Source organism: Erinaceus europaeus, chromosome 1, assembly GCF_950295315.1.
Source record: "Erinaceus europaeus chromosome 1, mEriEur2.1, whole genome shotgun sequence".
NCBI classification, from domain to species: domain Eukaryota; kingdom Metazoa; phylum Chordata; class Mammalia; order Eulipotyphla; family Erinaceidae; genus Erinaceus; species Erinaceus europaeus.
This window is the reverse complement of record NC_080162.1, coordinates 174354580-174377744: the sequence shown is the minus strand read 5'-3', so window position 1 is coordinate 174377744 and position 23165 is coordinate 174354580. Positions and strand designations below refer to the sequence as shown.

Sequence of the window (23165 nt, the reverse complement as noted above, 5' to 3'; positions counted from 1 at the left end):
GAGGATATATACTTTCCTTTCTTTTGGATATCTCCTCTTTTTATAAACATGTTATTAGTGATTTAATATTGATAAAATTACATGTCAACAGGGGTATACTTCCACACGATTCCCACCACCAGAGTTCTGAATCCTCAATCCGCCATTGCAAGCCACCGCAGTTCTCCTAAGATTGCAGACATGGGTTAACTGTCATCTCTACAACTATCTACCTACATTAGTACAAAATTGCCACCTTTTTCTTCCAGGTCCAGTCTTCTCTTCCCCTCCAAGCTATACGTAACCCTACTACAACATATAAATGCCCCTTCCTTTTCTTCCTTTCTCTCCAGGTCCTGATGGAACTGGAGTTCAGATTGGCTGTATCTCTTTAAGTAGGATTGTTAATTAGTTGGTAACCTGTTTAAGGGTTTGTCTGCATTTTTAAAATTATCATTATTAATCTAACTTTACTGCCAGGGCTTCTCTGGGGCTTCACACTGCTGTAACTCCACTTTTGTTTTCCAGATAAGGAGTGAGACACAGAGAAGGAGACAAAGGAGAGACACTGCTCCATCACTCTTGTAGCTTCCCATCTGCATGGTGTTCTCATGCGGTGTGTGCTCTTCCCAGGTGAGCTGTCTCCTGGTTCTCATCTAACTATTTAAAAACCTGCCAACATATATATAGTAGTGCTATATACTGCCACCCTTGCCAACACTAGAAAGTTCTTGATTTTAAAATGAAAGATCATAAACACAGTTTTCTTGTTTTTTGCTTCTAGGTAACTGATAAAGAAAACTCAAGTTGTGATGCATTTGTCAACTATGCACTATTAGTACATGACATTCAGATGTACATTTGGGAATAGAGACATAGTCTTAAGTTGTTCCTTTTTTAATTTTTAAAAATTTTAAAAAAATATTTATTTTCCCTTTTGTTGCCCTTGTTGTTTTTCATTGTTGTAGTTTTTACTGTTGTTATTGATGTCGTCATTGTTAGACAGGACAGAGAAATGGAGAAAGGAGGGGGAGACAGAGAGGGGAAGAGAAAGACACCTGCAGACCTGCTTCACCGCCTGTGAAGCAACTCCCCTGCAGGTGGGGAGCCTGGGGCTTGAACCAGGATCCTTATGCCAGTCCTTGTGCTTAGCGCCACGTGCGCTTAACCGGCTGCGCTACCACCCGACTCCCAAGTTGTTCTCTTAAAAACGGTTACTGTGTAGTAAATATTTTCATTAGATGACCTTGGCTTTCTTCTCTTAATTTGAATTTGTATGTTATAATAAGCTTGACTTGCTTTTGTAATAAAGTCTATTTAAATGAAAAGATGAACCATTTAATTATATCAAGAATTTATGTACAAAGAAAAGGAAGACACTCTAATTCCAAAAGATAAATAAGCTAAACTGGAGACTGGGAAGATGGCATTAATGGCTATGCGAAAAGACACCCCTGCCTGAGGCACCAAAGATCCCAGGTTCAATTCTGTCACAGCCAAATAACCTGAGCTGAGCAGCACTCTGATAAAAATAATTTTAAAAAATTTACATAACAGGAAACACTATTAACACATGAAATGTTCAATCTGTTTGCATAAGCTTGCAAAAAAAGGGACAGAATGAAAGAGATATACACACACACACAGAGTGAAATGGGTGATGAATAACATAGAAGTTCTGCAGTGAGATTAAGTCAAGTATAATGTCATGTCTCAAAATATGTACATTCACAGCAATATATTTGGTAGTCAACTAATTTTAAATTATATATTCCACATTTAAATAGGTACAGCTCTTTCAATTACATATCATAACAGGTGATAACCCCAGTTTCAAAAAAATACAGTACATGAAAGAAAATGCTTTCAAGGAAAATACATCAAGGAAAGGTTCATTTGCTTAATAAATTAAGAAAATGACACAGGCAATAGCATAAAATTCACATGAACATTATAATATGTTCAATCAGTACTTAATTAAGGATCTAATTATACCTTCTTAATAGCTAATTTACATTTTAAAAAGAATCACAAAGTATTCTATTTTAGGTCCTAAACTAAAGATCTGAATTAAAACTTTAAAAGAAACCTATGTAGTATATTTATGGAAAAAAAACCAAAACCTTTTCTTAAAAACTAGAACAAGTTAAAAACAAAGTATCATATTTTCTAGTATAGGGCTGTACTGAAATGAATGATCTCTAATTCACCAAGGGAAAAGAAAAAATACATATAAACGGAAAGATGTTACAAGTGTCATTTATAGACATATAAAGTATAGTTTCTATAATAGGAAAGCTCTAGGGGCCTGGAGATAATTCACCAGGTAGAGCACACACGTTACTATGCATGAAGACCCGGGCTGTGCCTTTGGCAGCATGTGAGAGAATCATGCTTGTCAGCTTTATGAAAAGATGGAGTGGTCCTGTGGTGCCTCACTCACTCACTCACTCACTCACTCACTCACTCACTCACTCACTCACTTTCTCTCTGCCCCATCTGCCTGTCTGAAATGGAAGACAATCTTCCAGAAGCAGTGAAATTATACAGGCCTTAACCATACTATACAAATAAACAAATAAGCTACAGAACACCCCATTCTGAACGACTCCCTTGATTTAATTAGCCTATGGTTTATATCTTTGGGTGAATAAACTTCATGTATATGCTGATTGATGTTGGGTCAGGAAAAAAGGTCTCTTGTCCTCTAAGCTTATTGTTCTTCCTAGCTGTTGCAGTCCCCAAGTTTCCTGAATATGACCCAAACTGCCTATCTCCTCCCTACTATTTTTATCCTCTAAAATTTCATAAAGAACCTTCTGAGGAATATCGAAAAGGAGCAGTCAAGTAAGTAAGAACCAGAATCAAGAAGCAGAACCAAGGAAGTAAAGGTATACACCAATTCAGAAAAGAGGTTGTCAGCAGCCTTGACTACTATGGACAGCATCAGCAAAATAGTTGGGAAGCCAACCCTAAGGTCACTGATGAATTTAAGAGATCATTTTCAATTCATACTAGATATGGGCAGAGTCACCTAAGCTGAACTGAGGAATGAACGGACATTTAGAAAACAAGGACAGTGAGGAGTGGAGGACGACTAGAATAATTTGAAGGGAGGGGGGGGGTAAACATTCCAATTTTATCAAATTCTCTAGAGATGATATATAGAAGATCTAAGGCAGAGAACAGAAAATGCAGATGGGCTGAATCATGATTTATTTTAGTTAGACCTGGTAGAGTGCACATATTATCATACTCAAGGACCCAGGTTCAAACCCCTGAACCTGCAGGAAAGGAAGCTTTATGAGTGGTGAAACAGCTCTACAATTCTCTCTCTCTCTCTCTCTCTCTTTCCATTCTCTCCCTTCCCCTTCCCTCTCAATTGTTCTCTGTCACTATCTAAAATAAAATATTTTAGTTGAGAAGCTAAGGAGATAGCACAGTGGATATGCAAAAGGCTTCCATGCCTAAGGCTCTATGTTTTACAAGTATCTGAATCGATACTTTGGATATTCAATAATATTTTACTTAGAAACAGCAATTTTATATGATCAATCTAGTATTTATTTAGTTTTTGCCTCCAGGATTATTGCTGGGGCTCTGTGCCCACACTATGAATCCACTGCTTCTGGAGGCCATTTTCTCCATTTTGTTTCCCTTGTTGTACTTGTTGTAGTTGTCATAACTTGTTATTGGATAGGACAGAGAGAAATGGAGAGAGGAGGGGAAGGCAGAGAGTAGGAGAGAAGCGTAGACATCTGCAGCCCTGCTTCATCACTTGCAAAGTGACCTCCTGCAGGTGGGGAGCCGGGGGCTCAAACCGGAATCCTTACGCAGGCCCTAGTGCTTTGTGCCATATGTGCTTATCAATCTAGTGATTTCAGTAAAGGAAGATTAGGTTATCTGCTAAAGAGATGGAAGAGGGTAACCAGATGCTTCAGAGAAAAAAGTGAAATAATAAGCCTACCAGAGATTAATGAAAGAATTTTGAGAGCTCTGGTTGAAGATAGATGATATGAACCTCTATTAAGTTTAGCTATCAAGTTTACACTTCTCCAGAAGGATCCCATTAGTTATTTTTACATTTGCACCTCACTTTTAGGATTGCTGTGGTTCAGTGCTAGTAGGACGCTTCAGCCTGAGCACTGTAAGGTTCCACAAGCAAATCTGCACTGATGTTGTCACCTCTGTGTGTCAGATTACCTCTTACGGGCCACCAGAGTTTACTGGGATTTGGTGCCTGTATGACTCCACCATTGCCAGCTATTTATTAGTTATTTATTTATTTATTTATTTTTCTTTTTTCTTTTGCTAGAGAGGGAGAGGGAAAAAGATCAGAGAGACACCTGTAGTATTCTCCATTACTTGTGAAGCTTCCTCACTGCAGGTAGGCTTGAATCCGGTCCTCATGCATAGTAAATTGTGTGCGCTCTACCATGTGTGCCACCAGGACCTGTGTTTCTGTCACTTTTTTGCTAAAAAAGGCAGAGCCTACACAAAGGTGAGCCCAATATGAATGTGCTAATTACAGATGTTATCCTCAACCTAATTTCCCTTAATTTCAATCATATGCATCCATTATGTTTATAGAATAATCACAACGTACATAAAACAGAGTGCTGTGCGCTGCTTTATGAAGAGATCTTCTACCCAATATTGCTACTGCTGAGATCTCTACTATTTTCTTAATAACCTGGGGTAGAAGTCTCTAGCACTAGTCATCAAATTTTATCAGCCATTTCTTTGAACAGACTCGTCTAGCCTTCCATTCCCATCTCTTTGCACTCTGGTCTAGGCCCTAAATCAAACACTGGCTAGACTATGAAAATAATCTCTGAACAGGTTTTACTGTGCCCATTTCATCTCACACATCACTACTAGTGCCATCAACCCGAAGTTTCAAAGCCTCGAATATCATGCCTCTGTCTCTACTGTCATAGCTGTCTAGTCTGAAATTCAGGAGCTTTCCATAAGAATCCTTCCCTATCAAACAAAATAAAGTTTTAGTCAAGTCACAGAATTTTGACTATTGAGGTTTAAAAATTTCCCTTTTTGTCAACAACTTGTTTGGCTTTATATGCTAACTCTTTTTTCAGCTGCCAGGTTCCAGATGCCAGCATGATGCCAACCAGACTTCCCTGGACAAACGACCCCACCAATGTGTCCTGGAGCTCTGATTCCCCAGAAACCAGCTCCACTAGGGAACGAGAGAGGCAGGCTGGGAGTATGGATTAACCTGTCAACGCCCACGTTCAGCAGGGAAGCAATTACAGAAGCCAGACCTTCCACCTTCTGCATCCCACAGTGACCTTGGGTCCATACTCCCAGAGAGTTAAAGAATAGGAAAGCTATCAGGGGAGGGGATGGGATACGGAATTCTGGTGGTGGGAACTGTGTGGAATTGTACCCCTCTTATCCTATGGTTTTGCCAGTGTTTCCTTTTTATAAATAAATAAATAATAAAAAATTTCCCTTTTTTATCCTTTTCTTTTCTCTTCTCTTTAGAACATAGGTCCTGTACGTGAATGATTTTATCAGTATGGGCTGCTTTCTGTCATTCAGATACATAAATAGAAAGAGGAAATGGAAGCATAGCACAGGAGTTTCTCCAGTTCTTAGCACCTCCCCTGTGGTACTGGCGCTCAAGCCTGGGATTCAGAAAAAGGCACACACCTCACTGGGTGAGCTACCTCTCTGCCTCCATACTTCTTCTAACAGGCTGAGACTAATTCTCCTTCCCTTGAGTGTCAGGTGGGCGGGCTGTGACTTGAATTCAATATGACAGAAGTGATAATGTGTTACTTGGTCATAAACAACATTAGGACTACTTCAAACTCTCTCTAGGTATGTACTCAGTGAGGAGCTATCTGCTTTGTCAAAAGGATGCTCAAGCAGTCTCATGGAGAGGTCCCTTTGATAAGAAATTGAGCCTTCCTGCCAACAGCTAGCACCAACTTGCCAGACCTGTGAGGAAGCCACCTTAAGAGAAAAATCCTTCAGCTTCTGCCTTTATCTTCACTGAACCTCATGACAAAACCACCCAGTTAAGACATTCCTGGATTCCTGACCCCATGGACATTTTTCTTTTTTTTGAGATAATGGTTATTGTTTTAAACAATGAAGTGTTAAGTATTATGCTACATAGACATAAACAAAATAACTACTCAAGCTCCTTCAAACTCATTCTCAATTCTCTGTGGTTATTTATGTTGGTTTCCCACACAACTATCCTTCCATTTTCCACCTTAACCTTCAGATAAAGTTCCCCTTTCTTTGGGGAGCCCCCCTCCTTTTATGAAACAAAGAAAAAATTCTAACTATTGTGCCCCTCCTACCCTATGGTTTTGTTAATTAATCCTTTCTTAAATAAAAAAATTTTAAAAAATTAAAAAAAAAAGAAAAAATTCTAACTTCTATTTTTCTTTTCTTTTTTTGCTTCTAGGGTTATCGCTGGGGTGAATTCACTGCTCCTGGAGGCCATTTTCCCCATTCTGTTAAGGTTGTTGTAATTGTTATTGTTGTCACAGCTGTTGTTGTTGGATAGGATAGAGAGAAATCAAGAGAGGAGGGAAAGACAGAGAAGGGGAGAGAAAGACAGACACTTGCAGACCTACTTCACTGCTTGTGAGGCGACTCCCTGCAGGTGGGGAGCTGGGGGCTCAAACCGGTCCTCACGTGGACCCTTGCACTTTGCGCCATATGTGCTTAACCTGCTGTGCTACCGCCCAGAGCCCCCACTTCTATTTTCCTACCTTCCCCTCTGAAACATTCTAGGCTGAACATTTCATTTGTTTAGATACTAATTCCTATATTCTTATGTGTAATTATGTTCTATGTATCTTTCCTTCTAAAGTCATGAAGTTATTTCAAATCTTACTTACCTCTGTCTATGGACTAGTTACTCAAAAAGCTCTGAAGCTACTGTTTCTTCAGAGCTTTAACAGAATTCTAACAGTTTCTACCTTAGAATAATAAAAAGATTCAACAAAGTGACTAGCATAGTGTTCAACAAATGTTAGCTATTACTGCTATTCCTATTCATCACCAATTACAAAACACAGGCTGGAAATCTGCGTTCCTCCAAGTCTCTAGATGCTATTAAGTGGCAATCTTACTAAATGAATACAAAATCCCACAAACTAAAATAGAATCACATTTTCTAACATGACAGCTTTTAATTTTTCTAAAATCTACTCCTAAGTCAATAGGACTGCAGCCTGAACCAATTGTAGGCATGCAGCCTTGACTTCTCCTCTTCGTCCTATTAAGATATTAACTTCAAAGCTTTTGTGGGAAGACTTAATTGCTTGCATTCCTTAACAGGCAGACACCATAGTAGTTTCCAGATTCACTTTTAACCTTTAAAGTCCTGAAAAGACATATTAGGCAAACCTACTAGACATAAAAATGTACACAATTTCTGGACTGACAGCAGCACGTGTGTGAATATGCTACACAAAGTAAATCAATTTTACACATTAATCAAAATAGGACCCAAACAGAACAAATTATTCCACAAGAACATTGCTATGCCATATCTAGGCGTGGAGGGGGAGAGCCTCTAATGATACTCAAAGCCTCAATGCCATGTGTTACATGAACTCAGAGATAATATTTTACAATTTATACATATTGTTAAGGTTTCTTAATGAAAAAGGTAAATATAACAGGTGCTCTTTTTTCCTAAAAAAATAAAATAAAAAAAAAAAGAGTAATGTTAAGGAAAACCAAATCTGATGGGTGGAATGTGGAACAATACCATGTAATATTATAATCCATGATTAATCTCACAAATTGTTTCTCTTTAAATCACAAATTTAAAAAAATGGCCTGGAGAAAAATAAAGAAAACCAAATAGAAGGCTTGTTAATCAACAATCTATTTAAAAATATGTATTGATACTCTGTAATTGTGAACCATATCCTCTGGAATAAAAAGAACCACTTAATTCAAATTCTTTTCTCTCCCACCAATATACCTGAGAAACTAGTTTTTTAAACATTCAGTATCAACCCCACTCTTTATTTGACCCTATATATCTCAAAGCTAAAAATAGAAACAAAGACTGAGAAATTAGCTTGTTTATTCCACCTTAATGTCAAACAAAAGTACAGATAATATTCAAAGCATGTGCTAGTTACCTTAGAACTGCCAATCATGCTTGTTTTGAAACTGTTTGATTTTCACAACTGTCAATCAAGTATGTTGTGAGAAGTCTAGTATAGAAACAATGCTTTAAAAGATAATCCTCATCTACACATTAATAAATAGATTTGTAAAATCTGATGAGATTTTACAGAAATGTTTATTATTACTAAAAGCTCAAATTAAATATAGCTTCACAAAATGAAAAAAGTTAAGATTATCTGGCTAACTAAAATGATAGCATGATTCAACCACATATACATTTTATATGTCAATAAAAAGAAAAATGTTGCTTAACTGACCCTAATCAGCAGTATTAGGATTACGAGTGGGAATGAAAGAATCAAGCTAATTTATGTAGAGTATTTTCATTCTTATTTTTGAAGCAGACCAATTATTAACAATACATTCCCCTTCTTCACCTCTCAAAACAACCCAACTTACTAGCTACTTATTCATGTCCGAAATCAACGATCATTTGAAAAATTTCCCTTTACCTCTCATAATGAAACGAGTCACCAAGACTTGTCTTCCATCTCAACTGCTAATGAATGTCTCCTTAATTAAATCTCACTAATTCACACCTTCTTCACTTCTTTTCATAAGCTTCCTTACTGGCCTCCTTTCCTCTGGTTTCACTGTTCTAATATATGCTCCAACCCAGTGACAGGATGAGCCCACTGAAACACAAATCTGGCCCATGTTACTTTATATAATAATTTAATGTCTAACACTTTGAAAATGAAGTCCTAATTTTAAAATGGCATATATCAATAAATCCATTGATGATCTTACTTCTGTTTCTATCAATTTCTTTATCATTAAGTCACTTGAGTTCCCAGAAGAGCCAGGTTCTCTCTCATTGACAAACTTTTGCAATTATAGCTCCCAGCTTCTCTCAACTGCTATACTTTTGGGTTTCCTACTCATGCTTTGAAACTCAGTTCTATTTTTAGTTTCTCTTGGAAACCTTCTGAACCATCAACACCTCCATCTCCACTCCTCAGGTATAAAGGAGACAGAACTTAACATACTGTTAAACTTACTGGCTTTTCTATCTTCCTGTACTTGAATCATTGTCTTTGGTCTATACATTGCTAGCACTGCACCCAAAGATGGCACATAAATCAGTTCTCATTAAATGTTTGGTGGTTCAGTGAAAAGTCATGCCATGGTCCAGCTGATGCTACTTTAGAAAATTAATAAAATCAGCAGTTTAATTCTGAAAAACTGCTGGAATGCACTGCAGTACAATCTAAGTCCACCGAACTAATGCCACAAAGCAATTCTTTGGTCTTAACAATGCTGTTAAGGAGTTTACGCATTTGCTTATAACTTCACTACAAAAATTAGCAACCTATCTAATAGTATTTAAGCTACAACAATCCCAAGTTATTTTCACTACTGCACCTATAGAAAGTGTTAAAGCCTTAACCAAAACAACTGCTCATGTCTGAGACACTCAGCACCTTGAATGGCTCAACAAACACTGTTCTGATATGTGACAATCCCTATCAAGGGCATCTGTGAATAGGCAGTCAACACAGGCAAAACCCTGGCACAGTCACACTTCACTTATCAGTGGATTTGCTATCTGGTGACATCAAGTCTCCACAGAACCCAGTTACAAAGATGTTGAATCAGAGTTTAGGAACTGTCAAAATACACGCTGAAGTCCCTATAGTAAGTGCATGCACTTCTGCAGAAGAGGCTGTAAGACCCTTATTAATTTATCAACAGTTCTTATTTCAAGCACAACAAATTTGGTAGCCAATTCCCTAGCCATGAGCATTTTAGAAGAAAATGAAGAATCTTATAAAAGGTATAAAAAGCAGATACAGACACAGCAGAAGAAAAATATCCCAGACAAATGTAAAATGAACCTAAGCAATACTTCTATACATTTGATTTATGATATAACATAGAAAATAGTATTTGCAATCATAACTCAGGGTCATCAAAAAAGAGCACCCTCCCTCCACCGACAGGTTAACTGTTTTAAGCTTAGCAAGTTCAAGCAAAGGAATTGGTGCATTTTGTACAAAGAATCAATTAGCAGCTGGGGAAATGACTCAACTGGTGGAGCATCACATTTTCATGACCAAGTTCTGACTTGTCGCCTCCTCTCTTCTTCTACCTGCCTCATGTGAAACTCTCTCCTATGTTTTCTATAAAGACTGAATATTTTAAAAGAATTAAACATTAATTATTGCATGTATAAGGAGTTACCTTTCGACCTATTGCAAAATAAGCTTTAAAAAAATATCATTCCCAAATGTTGACTCTAAACTAAGAACTAGTTCCTGTGCTATATACCAATATAGATATATAGACAGATATAGATATATCAAGTTAGCCCATATCTATGACCTTGGGAGAACCACTGCAGTTTCCACTGGAGGGGGAGTAGGGACACAGAACTCTTATCTTATAATTTTGCAAATCACTACGAAAAAAATAAGAACCAGTTCCTGTGACTATAGGTCTCATAATGATTCATTCCAGACCAAAGACTGGTCATTAGCTTATGGTGATAACATGGTGCAAACACATTACATCATGGACACCATATCAAGGCTATTATAATCGCTAATACCACATCACATAACATGGCTCCACAGAGCTCTGCCAACTACACTACCTTCAGGGTCACTAATAGGAACTTGACTCAGGAATGGTAGCATTTTAGAAAGTTCTGATGACATTCAAGTAACTGTAAGTTGCAGAGTTTGAAAAAGCATATTAGAATGCAGGAGCACGTGCGTGCTTTGGATGCACACAATCCTAGGTATGAACCCCTGCCTTGTAAAGTTCCGCCTGTGTGACTCCAGCATGTTAGTTATGTTTACAGGCTCATTTTGTAGCACGTGCACTCAGCCAGGTGCACCACTGTCTGACCTCTACAGGCTCATTTTGAAAGTGAAGATAATGTTGCCAGCTCCCACCTCCCCTCACCCAGATTGATTTACTCATCTGATGAGAGAAGAATGAGAGAAAAGAATGAGAGAGAAGAATGAGAGAAAGCTAGAGCACCACTCTAGTATACATAGTACTGGGTCTGAACTTGGGAACTTACACGTGCAAGTCCTGTGCCCACCTATTGAGCCACCTCCCAGGCAGCAATGCCATCAATGTTTTCTGCTTCTGAGGAATATATGAGACAATATAAATAGAGTACCAAAAAGATTTACTTACTTATATAATTAGAGAGAGAAAAGGAACCAAAGCATCACTTAGCATCTGCGATGCCTGGGGTTTAACTCAACTGGGACCTCACATGCGCAAATCCTGTGTTCTACCACTGAGCCATTCACCTCTCATAAACATTTACTTATGCAATGTTCAAATCCAAAATTCTGGATCTATATGACATTCTGAAATGTTATGCTAAAGAATATAACATATGGGGCTGGGTGGCAGCACACCTGGTTGAGCGCACATGTTAGAATGCGTGAGGACACTGGTTCGAGCCCCCAGTCCCTACCTGTAGGAGGGAAGCTTTGCAAATGGTGAAGCAGGGCTACAGGTGTCTCTCTGTCTCTTTCCCTCTCTATCTCCTCCTTCCCTCTCAATTTGTGACTGTCTCTGTCCAGTAAATAAATAAAGGTAACACACAAACACACACACATACACACACACACACAAGAATAGAACATGACAAAACTGGTCTCCTCCTGCAGGGGGAATAAGTGCTGAAACAGTGCTGCAGGAATCTCTTCCTCTTTATCTCCCTCTTCCCTCCCAAATTCTCTGTCTCTATCCAAAACTTAAAAAAAAAAAAAAAAATTAAATCAGCAAAGAAATAAGTGCCCAGTGTATTGCACCAAATCAAAGGGCTCCCTGGTAGAGGAGGAGGTGAGAAGGGCTGGAATGGGACCTGGAGTCCTGGTGCATGAAAAGGACCCAAGCTGGGGTTGTAGGTATTTTGCAGACACCTACCACAAAGAGAAGAGAAATTGTACCCATGTGTCAATACAGTACATTACATACCCACCCCAATGCAATAAAGTGATTAAAAAAAAAAAGTACTTGTGAAAGAGTTGCCAAAAGTAAAACTCTATCCATAAATGTATTGCTGGCAGTTACAATATATATTAAATTTGACGGAGCAGGTTAAAATAGTCACAATTCAGCAAAGTGAATTGTTAAATACATCTTTCTATAAGGTTAACACTTCATGTTCTGGTTGCATGTTACTCAACTTGTAAGAATAAAGATGCCACTACAAGGGCCAGGTGGTGGTGCACCTGGTTAAGCACACACAGTACAGTGTGCAAGGACCTGAGTTCAAGTCCCTGTTCTCCACCTTCAGGGGGAAAGATTCACAAGAGGTGAAATCTCCCCCTCTATCTCTTCCCCCTCACCCCAATTCCTCAGTCTCTATCCAATAATAAATATTTTTAAAAGGATGCCACTACAATTGAGCAGCACCCACAGCTGCAAGATGAAAGCTTCTCAACTGTAGCTAGCAGCTGTGTGAAAGAAAATACCACTTCATTTCAAAACTACTGATACATTTTCCATGAACCAAACATTACCTGCTATAGCTCCTACTTACTGAATCCAACAGTTTAAAAGTGCCTCCTTTGAGGGATGCCTTTAGTGCCTCCTATCTTCACACCTGTTTTATGCATAAACATTTCTCAATAGGAATTGGTGAGGATTATCTTCGTTAGCTCATAAATATCCTAAGTCGCTAGGATTTCAATAATAGTAATAATAATAAGAGTAGCAGCATCTATTCACTATAGGCCAGTCATGGCTCCAAATTTTTACATAAACTGTCTAATTCAATCCTTTTGATAATTTATTGTGCCACAGAGTACATTGCAGTATAAAATTCTGGATTGGCAGACATATCCTCGAAAGATGTTTCTTTAAGCCTTACTGTGTTTGACTAGACTCATAGGTTATTTGATATGCCAATGCAGGTCCTGCCATATACCACTACCTTCCATGTCAGATAGCACACAAATCCACTTGCTCTTTCCCAATATTAGTCTGTAGTTGAACAAATTATTTTACTCTTTATATTCTATTCCTTGGCCACTCACCTTAGCGACATCCCTGGTAAATGTTGACATCCCTAAATATCTTTATCTATTTTGTATATGGAGACAGTGTCTCATACATATGTCATTTTATCACTCTTGAGGCCCATATTTCTCACTGAGATGGAATGGGAGAAAGAGACACAGAGAGAAAGGGAAAGACATCATGCTACCAAAGTCTCCCCTGGTGTCATGAACTTCTTTGTGATGTGGGGGCTCAAACCTGGGCTGCACTCTCGTACTTTATAGCAAGGTATGTGCCCTACACAGTAAAGCTCTCTTTTTGGCTCCACAAATACCTTTTATCTACACAGACTATGGATAGAATGACCAGTTAATATAACATGAAAAATTAGAATCCCGAGAATAGATGCAAAACAATAAAGCACTGCAATTTGGTGGAAGAAGAGAAAAGAGCATAAAAAAGTCAACAGGGTGCTGGGAAATTGTGCGATGCAGTCACATCTGCCATGTTGTCCCCTCAGGCTACTGCTAGTTCCCACGAGAGTTGGGACATTCTCAGAGTGCCTGTTTAGCCAAGTTGTGCCCTCAGGGCATTGTCTATATCCCCATGATATTTGGAGTGCTCTGGTTACTCCTCCCCCTCCCATTCTCACGAGAGTTATTATCCTATCCTGGAGTGCTATGGTTACTCCTCCCCCTTCCCATTCTCGCGAAAGCTACTCCTATAAAAGCCCTTCTTCTTCCGCACCTCGCTCTCTTGCCAGCGCTTCACTCCAGTGTTCAGACGCAGGAAAGGTTACTGCGTGAGGCGGCCATTTTCGCTACCTCCACGTGGCCCAACCTGAGGTGCCAGCGCAAATAAAGATTTGTGTTTCCTCTTCGCTCCGGACCCCCTCTCTCTTCTCCGCGGCCCGTGCACAACAACAAAAGGGGGAAAGTCTCAAAGCTGTAGGAGACTCTGAGACAGAGAAAGAATAAAAGAAAAAAAAAAAAGTATAGGCCAGCAAAGTAACTCACCTAAATAGCAAGCTACTTTGCTGTGCATGTGACCCAGTTTTGAGCCTGGCCGCCACCACACTGGAGGAATTATAGTGCAATGGTGTCTTTCCCTTTCTTCCTCTGTCTATGTATGTTTCTTTCTCTCTTGAAAAGGTCGAGCCGGGGTAGTGAAGCCCCAGTGGCAACCAAAAAGTTCACATGTAAAATGGGCTAGATGCCCACCTCACCTCTACCCCCCCCCCCTTTTTCCATTCTCATGTTTTATCTAAAATTGGCTTGAATTTTCAGTAGAGAAGGACACTATCAAGATGAACGTGCAAATCTCTTCCCAGAACTGACCTCTCTGCTTTTAGAAGATACGAATCTCACCCAAGATAGTAAGTATTATCAGGAGAATTAAGCATATTTTCTATCTGTTCAAAAATCATACTCTGGGAGTTGGGCGGTAGTGCAGCGGGTTAAACGCACGTGGCGCAAAGCGCAAGGACCTGAATAAGGATCCCGGTTCCAGCCTCCCGGCTCCCCACCTGCAGGGGAGTCACTTCACAGGCAGTGAAGCAGGTCTGCAGGTGTCTGTCTTTCTCTCCCCCTCTCTGTCTTCCCCTCCTCTCTCCATTTCTCTCTGTTCTATCCAACAAAGATGACATCTATAACAACAATAATAATTACAACAACAACAAAAAGACAACAAGGGCAACAAAAAGGAAAATAAGTAAATTAAAAAAAAAATTTTAAAAAAAATCATATTCTGACTCAAATTACTAAACCCAGTAAGAATTTTCAGGTATCTCAACTTTTATGAACATGCTTAAGAGAACTCTGAAATAATTCTACTTACTCTCCATCAACTTCTGGTCTTCTACAAACACAATGAAACTTGCCGCCAAAATCTATATAAAGATCATTCTCCACAATATGGAAGATTCGTCCAATAACCAATTTATCCTTGGCAGGACCCAGCTGTGTAAGAGGAGAATGTCTCAGCATCGATGCGAAAGATTCCACATTTTTTGTTGAGTCCTTAATAAGAAAAGAGACATTTATATGCATATAGCTCAGTGTACAAGACAGGAATAATAAAATCTTAAGATAAAAAATTTTCATAACTACAACAATAAAACAACAAGGGCAACAAAAGGGAATAAATAAATAAAATAAATATTTAAAAAAAATTTTCAAACATTCCTGTATGTTTAAACAACAATAAAATTACTTAAATGGCATTTTGTTTTAAAAAGTCAAGTAGAGCAAGCAACATAGTTCACCTTCACCTGGATCGTGTACTTGCTTCGCCATGACTATGACCCAGGTTTGAGCTCTATCCCATCTCTTTTCCCTCCCTCCTTCACTCTCTCCTCTCCTTCTCTCTAAGCCTAGAATGGTGAATCCCTGGTGACAAAACAAATGAAAATAAAATAAAACAACAACAACAACAAAAAATGCAAACCAGATGTTGGGGCCAGGAGATAGGTCACTCAGTAGAGAGCAAGCAGCCTTTATGTGTGAGGACCTGGGCTCAAGAACTAAGCGTCATGTGGGAGCACTATGCATGGCAACAAGGGGAAGCTCCATGAATAGAGAAGCAGTGCTGTGGTGTCTCTCCTCCTCTGTCTCTCTCCCTGTGTCTCCTTCTAGCTGAAATTACAAGGGGGAAAAGTCTATATTAAAGAGTCTGATAACAGGGTGGAGGTAGATAATAGCAAAATGGTTATGCAAACAGATGCTCATGACTGAGGCTCCAAAATCCCAGGTTCAATCCTCCATACCACCATAAACCAGAGCTCTGGTTAAAAAAAAAAAAAAAAAGGAGTCTGATAATATACTTAAGAAACTAAAAAAAACAAAAAACAACTGTATTTATACTTTCATTTTAGTAATATGTACTACTCCAAGGGCTACAAAAAGAATGTGCTACCTGTTAGTGCTAAAGAGACATGAACTATGTCTTCTCTCATTACTTGCATTTTTTTCTTTCTGTGAAAAGTCATATTGCCCATTATTAAAATATCACTCAAATATATTTCATATGATCCAGTGATAAAAAAGAAAACATGAAGTACGAATTAAGCTCCTATGAGCTTAATTCGTACTGATGCTGTTGACTGGCTACGGAAGAAGGGCAAAGGCTAGAAGAAGAAGCTCCTATGATTATGTTGCAACAACTTTAGTTTCTTCAACCCTAACCAATAAATGTTACATAATAATAATATTCTTTAAATGAACTAAATGAGTTAGTGGCTCAAGATAACTAAGCTGGCACTTTTATCTCTTCTGAAATACCATTAAATGATGGCAGAAAATGAAACGAAAAACTACAAATCCTCAACATTGAACAGAACAAAGACAGAGAGAGGGGGCGAAAGAGGGAGAGAGAAAGAGAGAGAGAATTTTGAAAATCTTTTCAGTGGGCAGTAAGTATGCAAAAAAGCAGCAATTAATGAAGCAGTGTGAAAGAAACGGCAACTAAAAATAAATGCAGAAAAATGAAGCTGTAAAAATATATCAATCTATTCTGAAGAAACCCACAAAAGCATGGGACTCAGTCATGCTAGGCATAATAGAAATCTAGGAGGAGAGGCTAACACACTAAAAGGAGAAAATTAAAACAACAGAGGCAGGGAAGTCAGTTTTCTGTGAAGCACAAAACACCCCGCAGTGAGGACAAATAAATAATACCCAGTAAGAAGGCATTTACTGCCCTGGCAAAATATGTATAATATCCTATCTTTTTTCTTCTTAAAAAAAAAAACAAACGTAGAGGCGAATTAGGTCTGGGATGTTGGTTATGCAACAGGGATATCTTACTCAAATAGGAAAGAAAACTTTCATAATGACAGTTGTTCACAGGGTCTGAGGGTTCTTAAGGGCAAGTTTTGGTCTGGTCATTATGGCTCAACTCCTGGCCCTGTCACTCAGCAGTGAAATGGCTGGGCAACACACCTACATTGTTAGTACTGCTATTCACTTTATCTGTAAAATAAAGCTACTAATTACAGCGATTTTACTGGGCTACTGTGAGAACTAGATGAACGCGTGGCCAAGTGTAAAATCCACAAACGGTGCCTGAAGTAAGGTAGGCAGCTCCCCCAAACGGCGCTTTAGATAGCGAGTATGCTTTGTTACCTGCATGGTGCAGGTTCCAATCTGGCCGACACTGCACCAGAGGAGGTTTCAGTGGCTTGGTATACTCCCCTCCTGCTCACCGTCTCTGTCTCTGTCTCTCTCTCTGGAAAAATGTCAGCTTGGAAGTGTGAAGCACTACTAAAGAATAACGATGGTGATGATAATAACAGTAATCCAAGAAGGATGACAGAGGACCTAGTGGTTGTATTGTTATATGGAAAACTGGGAAATGTTATGCATGTACAAACTATTATATTTACTGTCGAATGTAAAACATTAATTCCCCAATAAAGAAATTAAAAAAATAATAACAGTATTCTTATAGATCCTGTCACCAATAAATTTTACTGATAAACCTAACAGTTTTCAACCAGTATGATTTTGTGATGCAAAGAACATTTATTTGCCCATGTCTGAAGATCTTACTGGAGTCTACTGGGTAAGAGTCAGAGATGCTGGGTATCTTACAATGCAAAGAACAGTCCCAACAACAAAGAAATCTTTCCTCCAAAAGGTCAGTAGTGCCAAGGTTAATAAATTTAGCAAACAAACAAACAAACAAACAAAAAAGATGGATAAGGTTTGAAAATGCACACACACACACACACACACACACACACCAGCAAGCAAGCAATTTTCTGCGAATAGTTGAGTATCACACAGTTTAACTCATTCTGACACTGTCTACCAGGAGGCAGCATTGGACTCCATGGCTTAAGAGCTAGCCTATAATATTGTCCCCCCAATCCTAACTTCAGGCACCAATTAAAAGCACAAGTCACCTTATCTGAGGCAGAATGGTTAAAAAAGAATTTCCCATAACCTCTTCCTTAGATTCAATTAATTAGCTAGACTGGCTCATAGAACTCAGAGAAGGCTAACAACACAAATAATCCCTAGGGTGATAGAAATGCTATGACAGAGCTGGATTCTACAATCAAACGATGTTTCTTATTAAAAATCAGAGGATCATAGCAAGTGAGATTTTACGATTCTGGAGTAGCCGCCAAATAGTTCCGGACTAAAGAATCTTCAAAAGGAAGTAGTGTCGGGGCTGGGTGGTGGTGCACCTGGTGGAGCGCACAAGCTACAATGCTCAAGGATCCAGGTTTGAGCCCCCAGTTCCCACCTGCAGGGGGAAAGCTTTCCAAGTGGTGAAGCAGGGCTGCAGGTGTCTCTCTTTCTCTCTCTTTCTCTATCACCCCCTTCCCTCTTGATTTCTGGCTGTCTCTATTGAATAAATAAATAAAGATAACAAAACCAAAAAAAGGATTAAGAAAAAAAGGAAGTAGTGTCAGAAAAGATAAAGGTATGAAAAGTTAATATTAGCGGCTACCATAAAAACAAAAACAAAACAAAAAAACACTCAATTGTTGTTAATTGCTGAAACCATGAGACTGGGCCAAATCACCAACATTCCAAGAAGCCAGTAAGAATAAGACTGTTCTGTTTGAAAGGACTGAAAAATAAACTTTGATCTACTTTTACTTTGTGACCCCTCCTTTGACTTATCTCATAGTGACTTTACCACTGTCTCAACCTTCTTTTCCCTCTATAAAAAACTAACTTTTGTCTGTCTTTCAGATATGTTTTAGATTTCTAAGTCTGCATTTCTAAGAAAAATTGCAATTCTTTATTATCCTCTCTCTCATGCACAAAAAGTACAAGACTTGTCTGCTAATCTTGCTGCTCTTGACTTAAGGTTAGCAAAGGCTTGATTAAAATTAAGGAACCAAAGAATAGGACAAGCATAAAATTGTGGTGCCAGAAAGAGCTCAGGGATTTAAGAACCTGGTAAGATAATGATATACAAATATAATTATTGTACAGCTGCACATGAAGACAAGTGGGAATGAAGGTTTTCAGAATAAGATACTGAAAAGGCAGGGGTAGACTGCATAATGGTTATGCAAAGAGACTCTCATGCCTGAGGCACCAAAGTCCTAGGTTTGATGCCCCTCACCACCACAAGCCAGAGCTGAGCAGTGCTCTGGTAAAATAATTTTTTAAAATTTTAAAAAGAAGTTAAAAAAATTAAAAAAAGAATATGATACTGAATAAGAGCCAAAGTGTTGATGAAGTCACCATGTACATACTGAAGTCAATCCAGATGGTAAAAGGTCTTATCATCGAGCGTTAAACTGTTAAACTGATCTCCTCAAGATCCTTCTCTCTGGTATGCAGATCATTTTAAACTGAGGAAGTAGAGGAGTAAAAATCTGCAACCACTAAAATAGAGTGTTGGAACAGATGAGTGGCTGAGCAAGGTGTGGTCTATTTACACAATGGAATACTACTCAGCTATTAAAATGGTGACTTCACCATTTTCAGCCCATCTTGGATGGACCTTGAAAAATTCATGTTAAGTGAAATAAGTCAGAAACAGAAGGATGAATATGGGATGATCTCACTCTCAGACAGAAGTTGAAAATCAAGATCAGAAGAGAAAACACAAGTAGAACCTGAACTGGAATTGGCGTACTGCACCAAAGCAAGACTCTGGGGCGGTTGGGGGGGTAGAGTACAGGTCCGAAAAGGATGACAGAGGACCCAGGGGGGTTGTATTGTTACGTGGAAAACTGGGGAATGTTATGCACGTACAAACTATTGTATTTACTGTTGAATATAAAACATTAATTCCCCAATAAATAAATAAAATAAAATAAGAGTATCGGCACCCTGGAGGCCACATGAGAGTCACCTTCAGGACAGAGACTGCTCCTTTGGATGATGTGAACTGGGGAGAGGGTAGTCTACTGTCCCTGCTTTACCCTTGCCCCTCTGGGGTAACTTGCCTTCTTAACTGAATTTCCCTTCATCCTGGCAAGGTGCAACTTGTATCTGCACACTGCCTCCTTGACCCTCTTTTTAAAGTCTTGTGTGTCAAGAAGCTCAAATGCAGGACTTGTAAGTGTGAGGTTTCAAGTTTGATTCCTGATCCCACACGTGCCAGAGTGATATACTGATTCTGGTTCTTTCTCTCTCTCTCTTCTCTCTTCTTTCTTCTCTCTTTTCTCTCTCTCTCTCTCTTCTCTCTCTCTCTTGTATTTTGTTTAAAATGAGGTCAAAAACCACATGGGTGAGTTAGTCAGAATTTCTGGATCTCTCCCTTATGTACAGAAGGTATACATGTTTTCATTAATAAATTTATCTTTACTTTTATCTTATTAATCTGCTTCCTACTTATTTTTTTATTTGTCCAGCTTTATAGAAATCAGAGGAGCACGGGATGATTTCTTTCCACCCCCACAAGGATAATGATGGCCTAGAAGCTAAAGAAAAGTCAATATTTTTTAGCTAATTGAGGAGCCAACAAACATTCCCTAAGCCAATATCCTCTTCCTACTCAAAGAAGTGACCACCAATTCCTAAGCAAATGTCTTTCCCTTAACATATGAGGGAGGACTCCATGAGGGCCTTCTCCCAAGTCCCCGTCTGTAGTGTGCAACTCATCCCTCACCATCCAGAACCATTTACCCTACCTACCCCTTAGTTCTGGATATAAGTCTCTCTCTTCAAGACCAATGGTGGGCTCAACATAATCATTGCTGTTCCCCTGTGCACTATTGATGAAGAACCCCAAGGATGGGGGATACCCCTCTCTGCTTGACAAAGGTAAATATGATGAGAAAAGAGAAAAGCTGTGTGTGAGATGCTGAAAAAGAAACTGAAAAAAAAAAAAAAAAAACTGAAGTTGATAAATGAGTACTAAGCATTTCTACAAGAACCGTGGTCTAAAATGGCATCAAGATGACCCCTTTTCTTCTCTTTGTTGAGATAGATCACGGTGATGAAAAACTTCAAGGAAATAGTACTGTCAAAAGAAATCAAGAAATGCTTGTAGAGAACAGTAAAGGAGAAGTCACAAAAAGATGTAGGAGACTTGGGACTGAGGACTACAAATAAAGAGCAGGACTGAAGGAAAAGAGGGCAGGGCTATGGAGGAACGGTGATCTCTCTGATAACCTAGGAGACAAAGAAAACACTGGAATTTCTAGTTAAATATTATTTTTTCACTTTTTAATAGTAGCAGGAGAAGAGCTAGGCTACATAGGGAGGAATACAATTACAAAGGGAAATTGGATAATCAGTGGGTATCTGTTTCTCTTTCTAAACAGAATTGTGAGTCACACATACTCAGATGCTAGTAGGAAAAGGGAGAAACAGACACACCCAGGAACCAGGATGCATTTAAGATTACTAATCAGATAGATGCTATATGGCTAATATAAGTACTTTATTTCCAATTATTCAAGGGAATGAGATACTTCTAAAACTAGATTAAGCATGATATTCTAAGCATCCCATACAGTCCAGTCATTCCTACACAATTTCTATAATTATTTCTAAAAATTTAATTACTGGATACTTGTTTTCCTATAGGTGCGTTTATGTATGTGTACACTTATCTAGCTACCTAGTATTAGTTCGTAAAAACCAAATCACAAAATAGAGTAGTATTTGTGCTACAGTTCCTTTCTATTTACATCCCAGTACTTAAGAGTCAAAAAGTTCTTTCAGGGATCCTATATAAAAGGCAACTACAAATAGTGCTTTACAGATCTGCATGAAAACCGACTACTATCTACTTCCAGTAATTATTTCCTACCCCAAACACACACACTTAAATTGAGAGGTTAATGGTCTATAGTACAGGAGTTGACACATAGGATCTCCCCCATGACAGGTCTATGCAAGTCACTCTCTCCCCCGATCTAGGTTCTTCTCTACAGTCACGCATCAGAACCTCTCAGCATCCTCCATTTTACCCCCTCCCTCCTTCTCCAGAGTCCTGTTCTGTTGCAATGCATTATTCTAACTCACAATAAAAAGCACAGGGATAATACAAATGAATCCTAGGAAAAAAGTCTCTAAGACAGGAACTGGTCTATAAAGAGGAGGCACTCAAAAAAGTCCCTAGGATGAGGCTGTGGACACAAGGGACTGAAACTACCTAAATTGACTCCAGAGAATATAACTTGAAGATGAGTTGTCTGAATTAACTGTGAACTATCTAGGGCTACTCCTCTGGACTGATTCAATTCAATCCCAGTCTTTAATCTGATCCTATTTCCAGTGGTAAGAGGCATGGATAGAATACGGTACATCGTGGCAAAGCAGTTTCCTAACACCTATAACCAAGTGCCCACAAAAAGAAAGGCTTTCGGGGAAGCAATTAGAGAAGCCAGACCTTCTACCTTCTGCAACCCACAATGACCCTGGGTCCATGCTCCCATAGGGATAGAGAATGGGAAAGCTATCAGGGGAGGGGGTAGGATATGGAGAATGGGTGGTGGGAATTGTGTGGAATTGTACCCCTCCTACCCTATGGTTTTGTTAATTAATCCTTTCTTAAATAAAAAAAAAAAAGGCTTTCCCCCAGTCCTGGAACCTTAGGGTGGGGTGCACTTTGCTGCATGCTTCTCTCAATTCATACCAAATAATACTGCATCACTAATCCCAACCTAATCAACGCAACGAGTACCACCTCAGCATGCTTCATTCACTTCAAACTGTGTCCAGAGACGTCAGGCATGGAATGCCAACCCTTCACCCTCATTACTCAGGTGAGACCTTTCCTTTCATAGTATTCTGTAATTGCATTCCAGGTGGTTCACTTCCTAACAAAGTCCCAAAACCTAGATATAGACCAGGTCCCATGAGATAGAGCATATGTTCACACGTATCCATAAACTAGGGCAAAATATATACCTGAAAGCAGAAGTACACAAGAGTCTGCAGAGAGTAACCCCCACAACACTTCATCTGCACGATACCAGCCTTTAGTTTAGGTCCATGATTGTTCAACAACTTGTTTGGCTTTGTATGTTAACTCTCTTTTCAGCCACCAAGTTCCAGATGCCAGCATGATGCCAACCAGACTTCCCTGGACAGAGGATCCCA

At 39.0% G+C, this 23165-nt stretch overlaps 1 protein-coding gene across 1 annotated transcript in view; it reads right to left on the bottom strand.

Moving 5' to 3' along the window:
* Positions 1-23165, bottom strand: part of TPD52 (tumor protein D52) — a 229497-nt gene that overhangs the window by 61140 nt on the left and 145192 nt on the right. The window contains exon 6 of the mRNA XM_060199698.1: positions 14977-15158. Within this exon, the coding sequence (XP_060055681.1) occupies positions 14977-15158 (182 nt within the window). The remainder of the gene's footprint in view (positions 1-14976; positions 15159-23165) is intronic.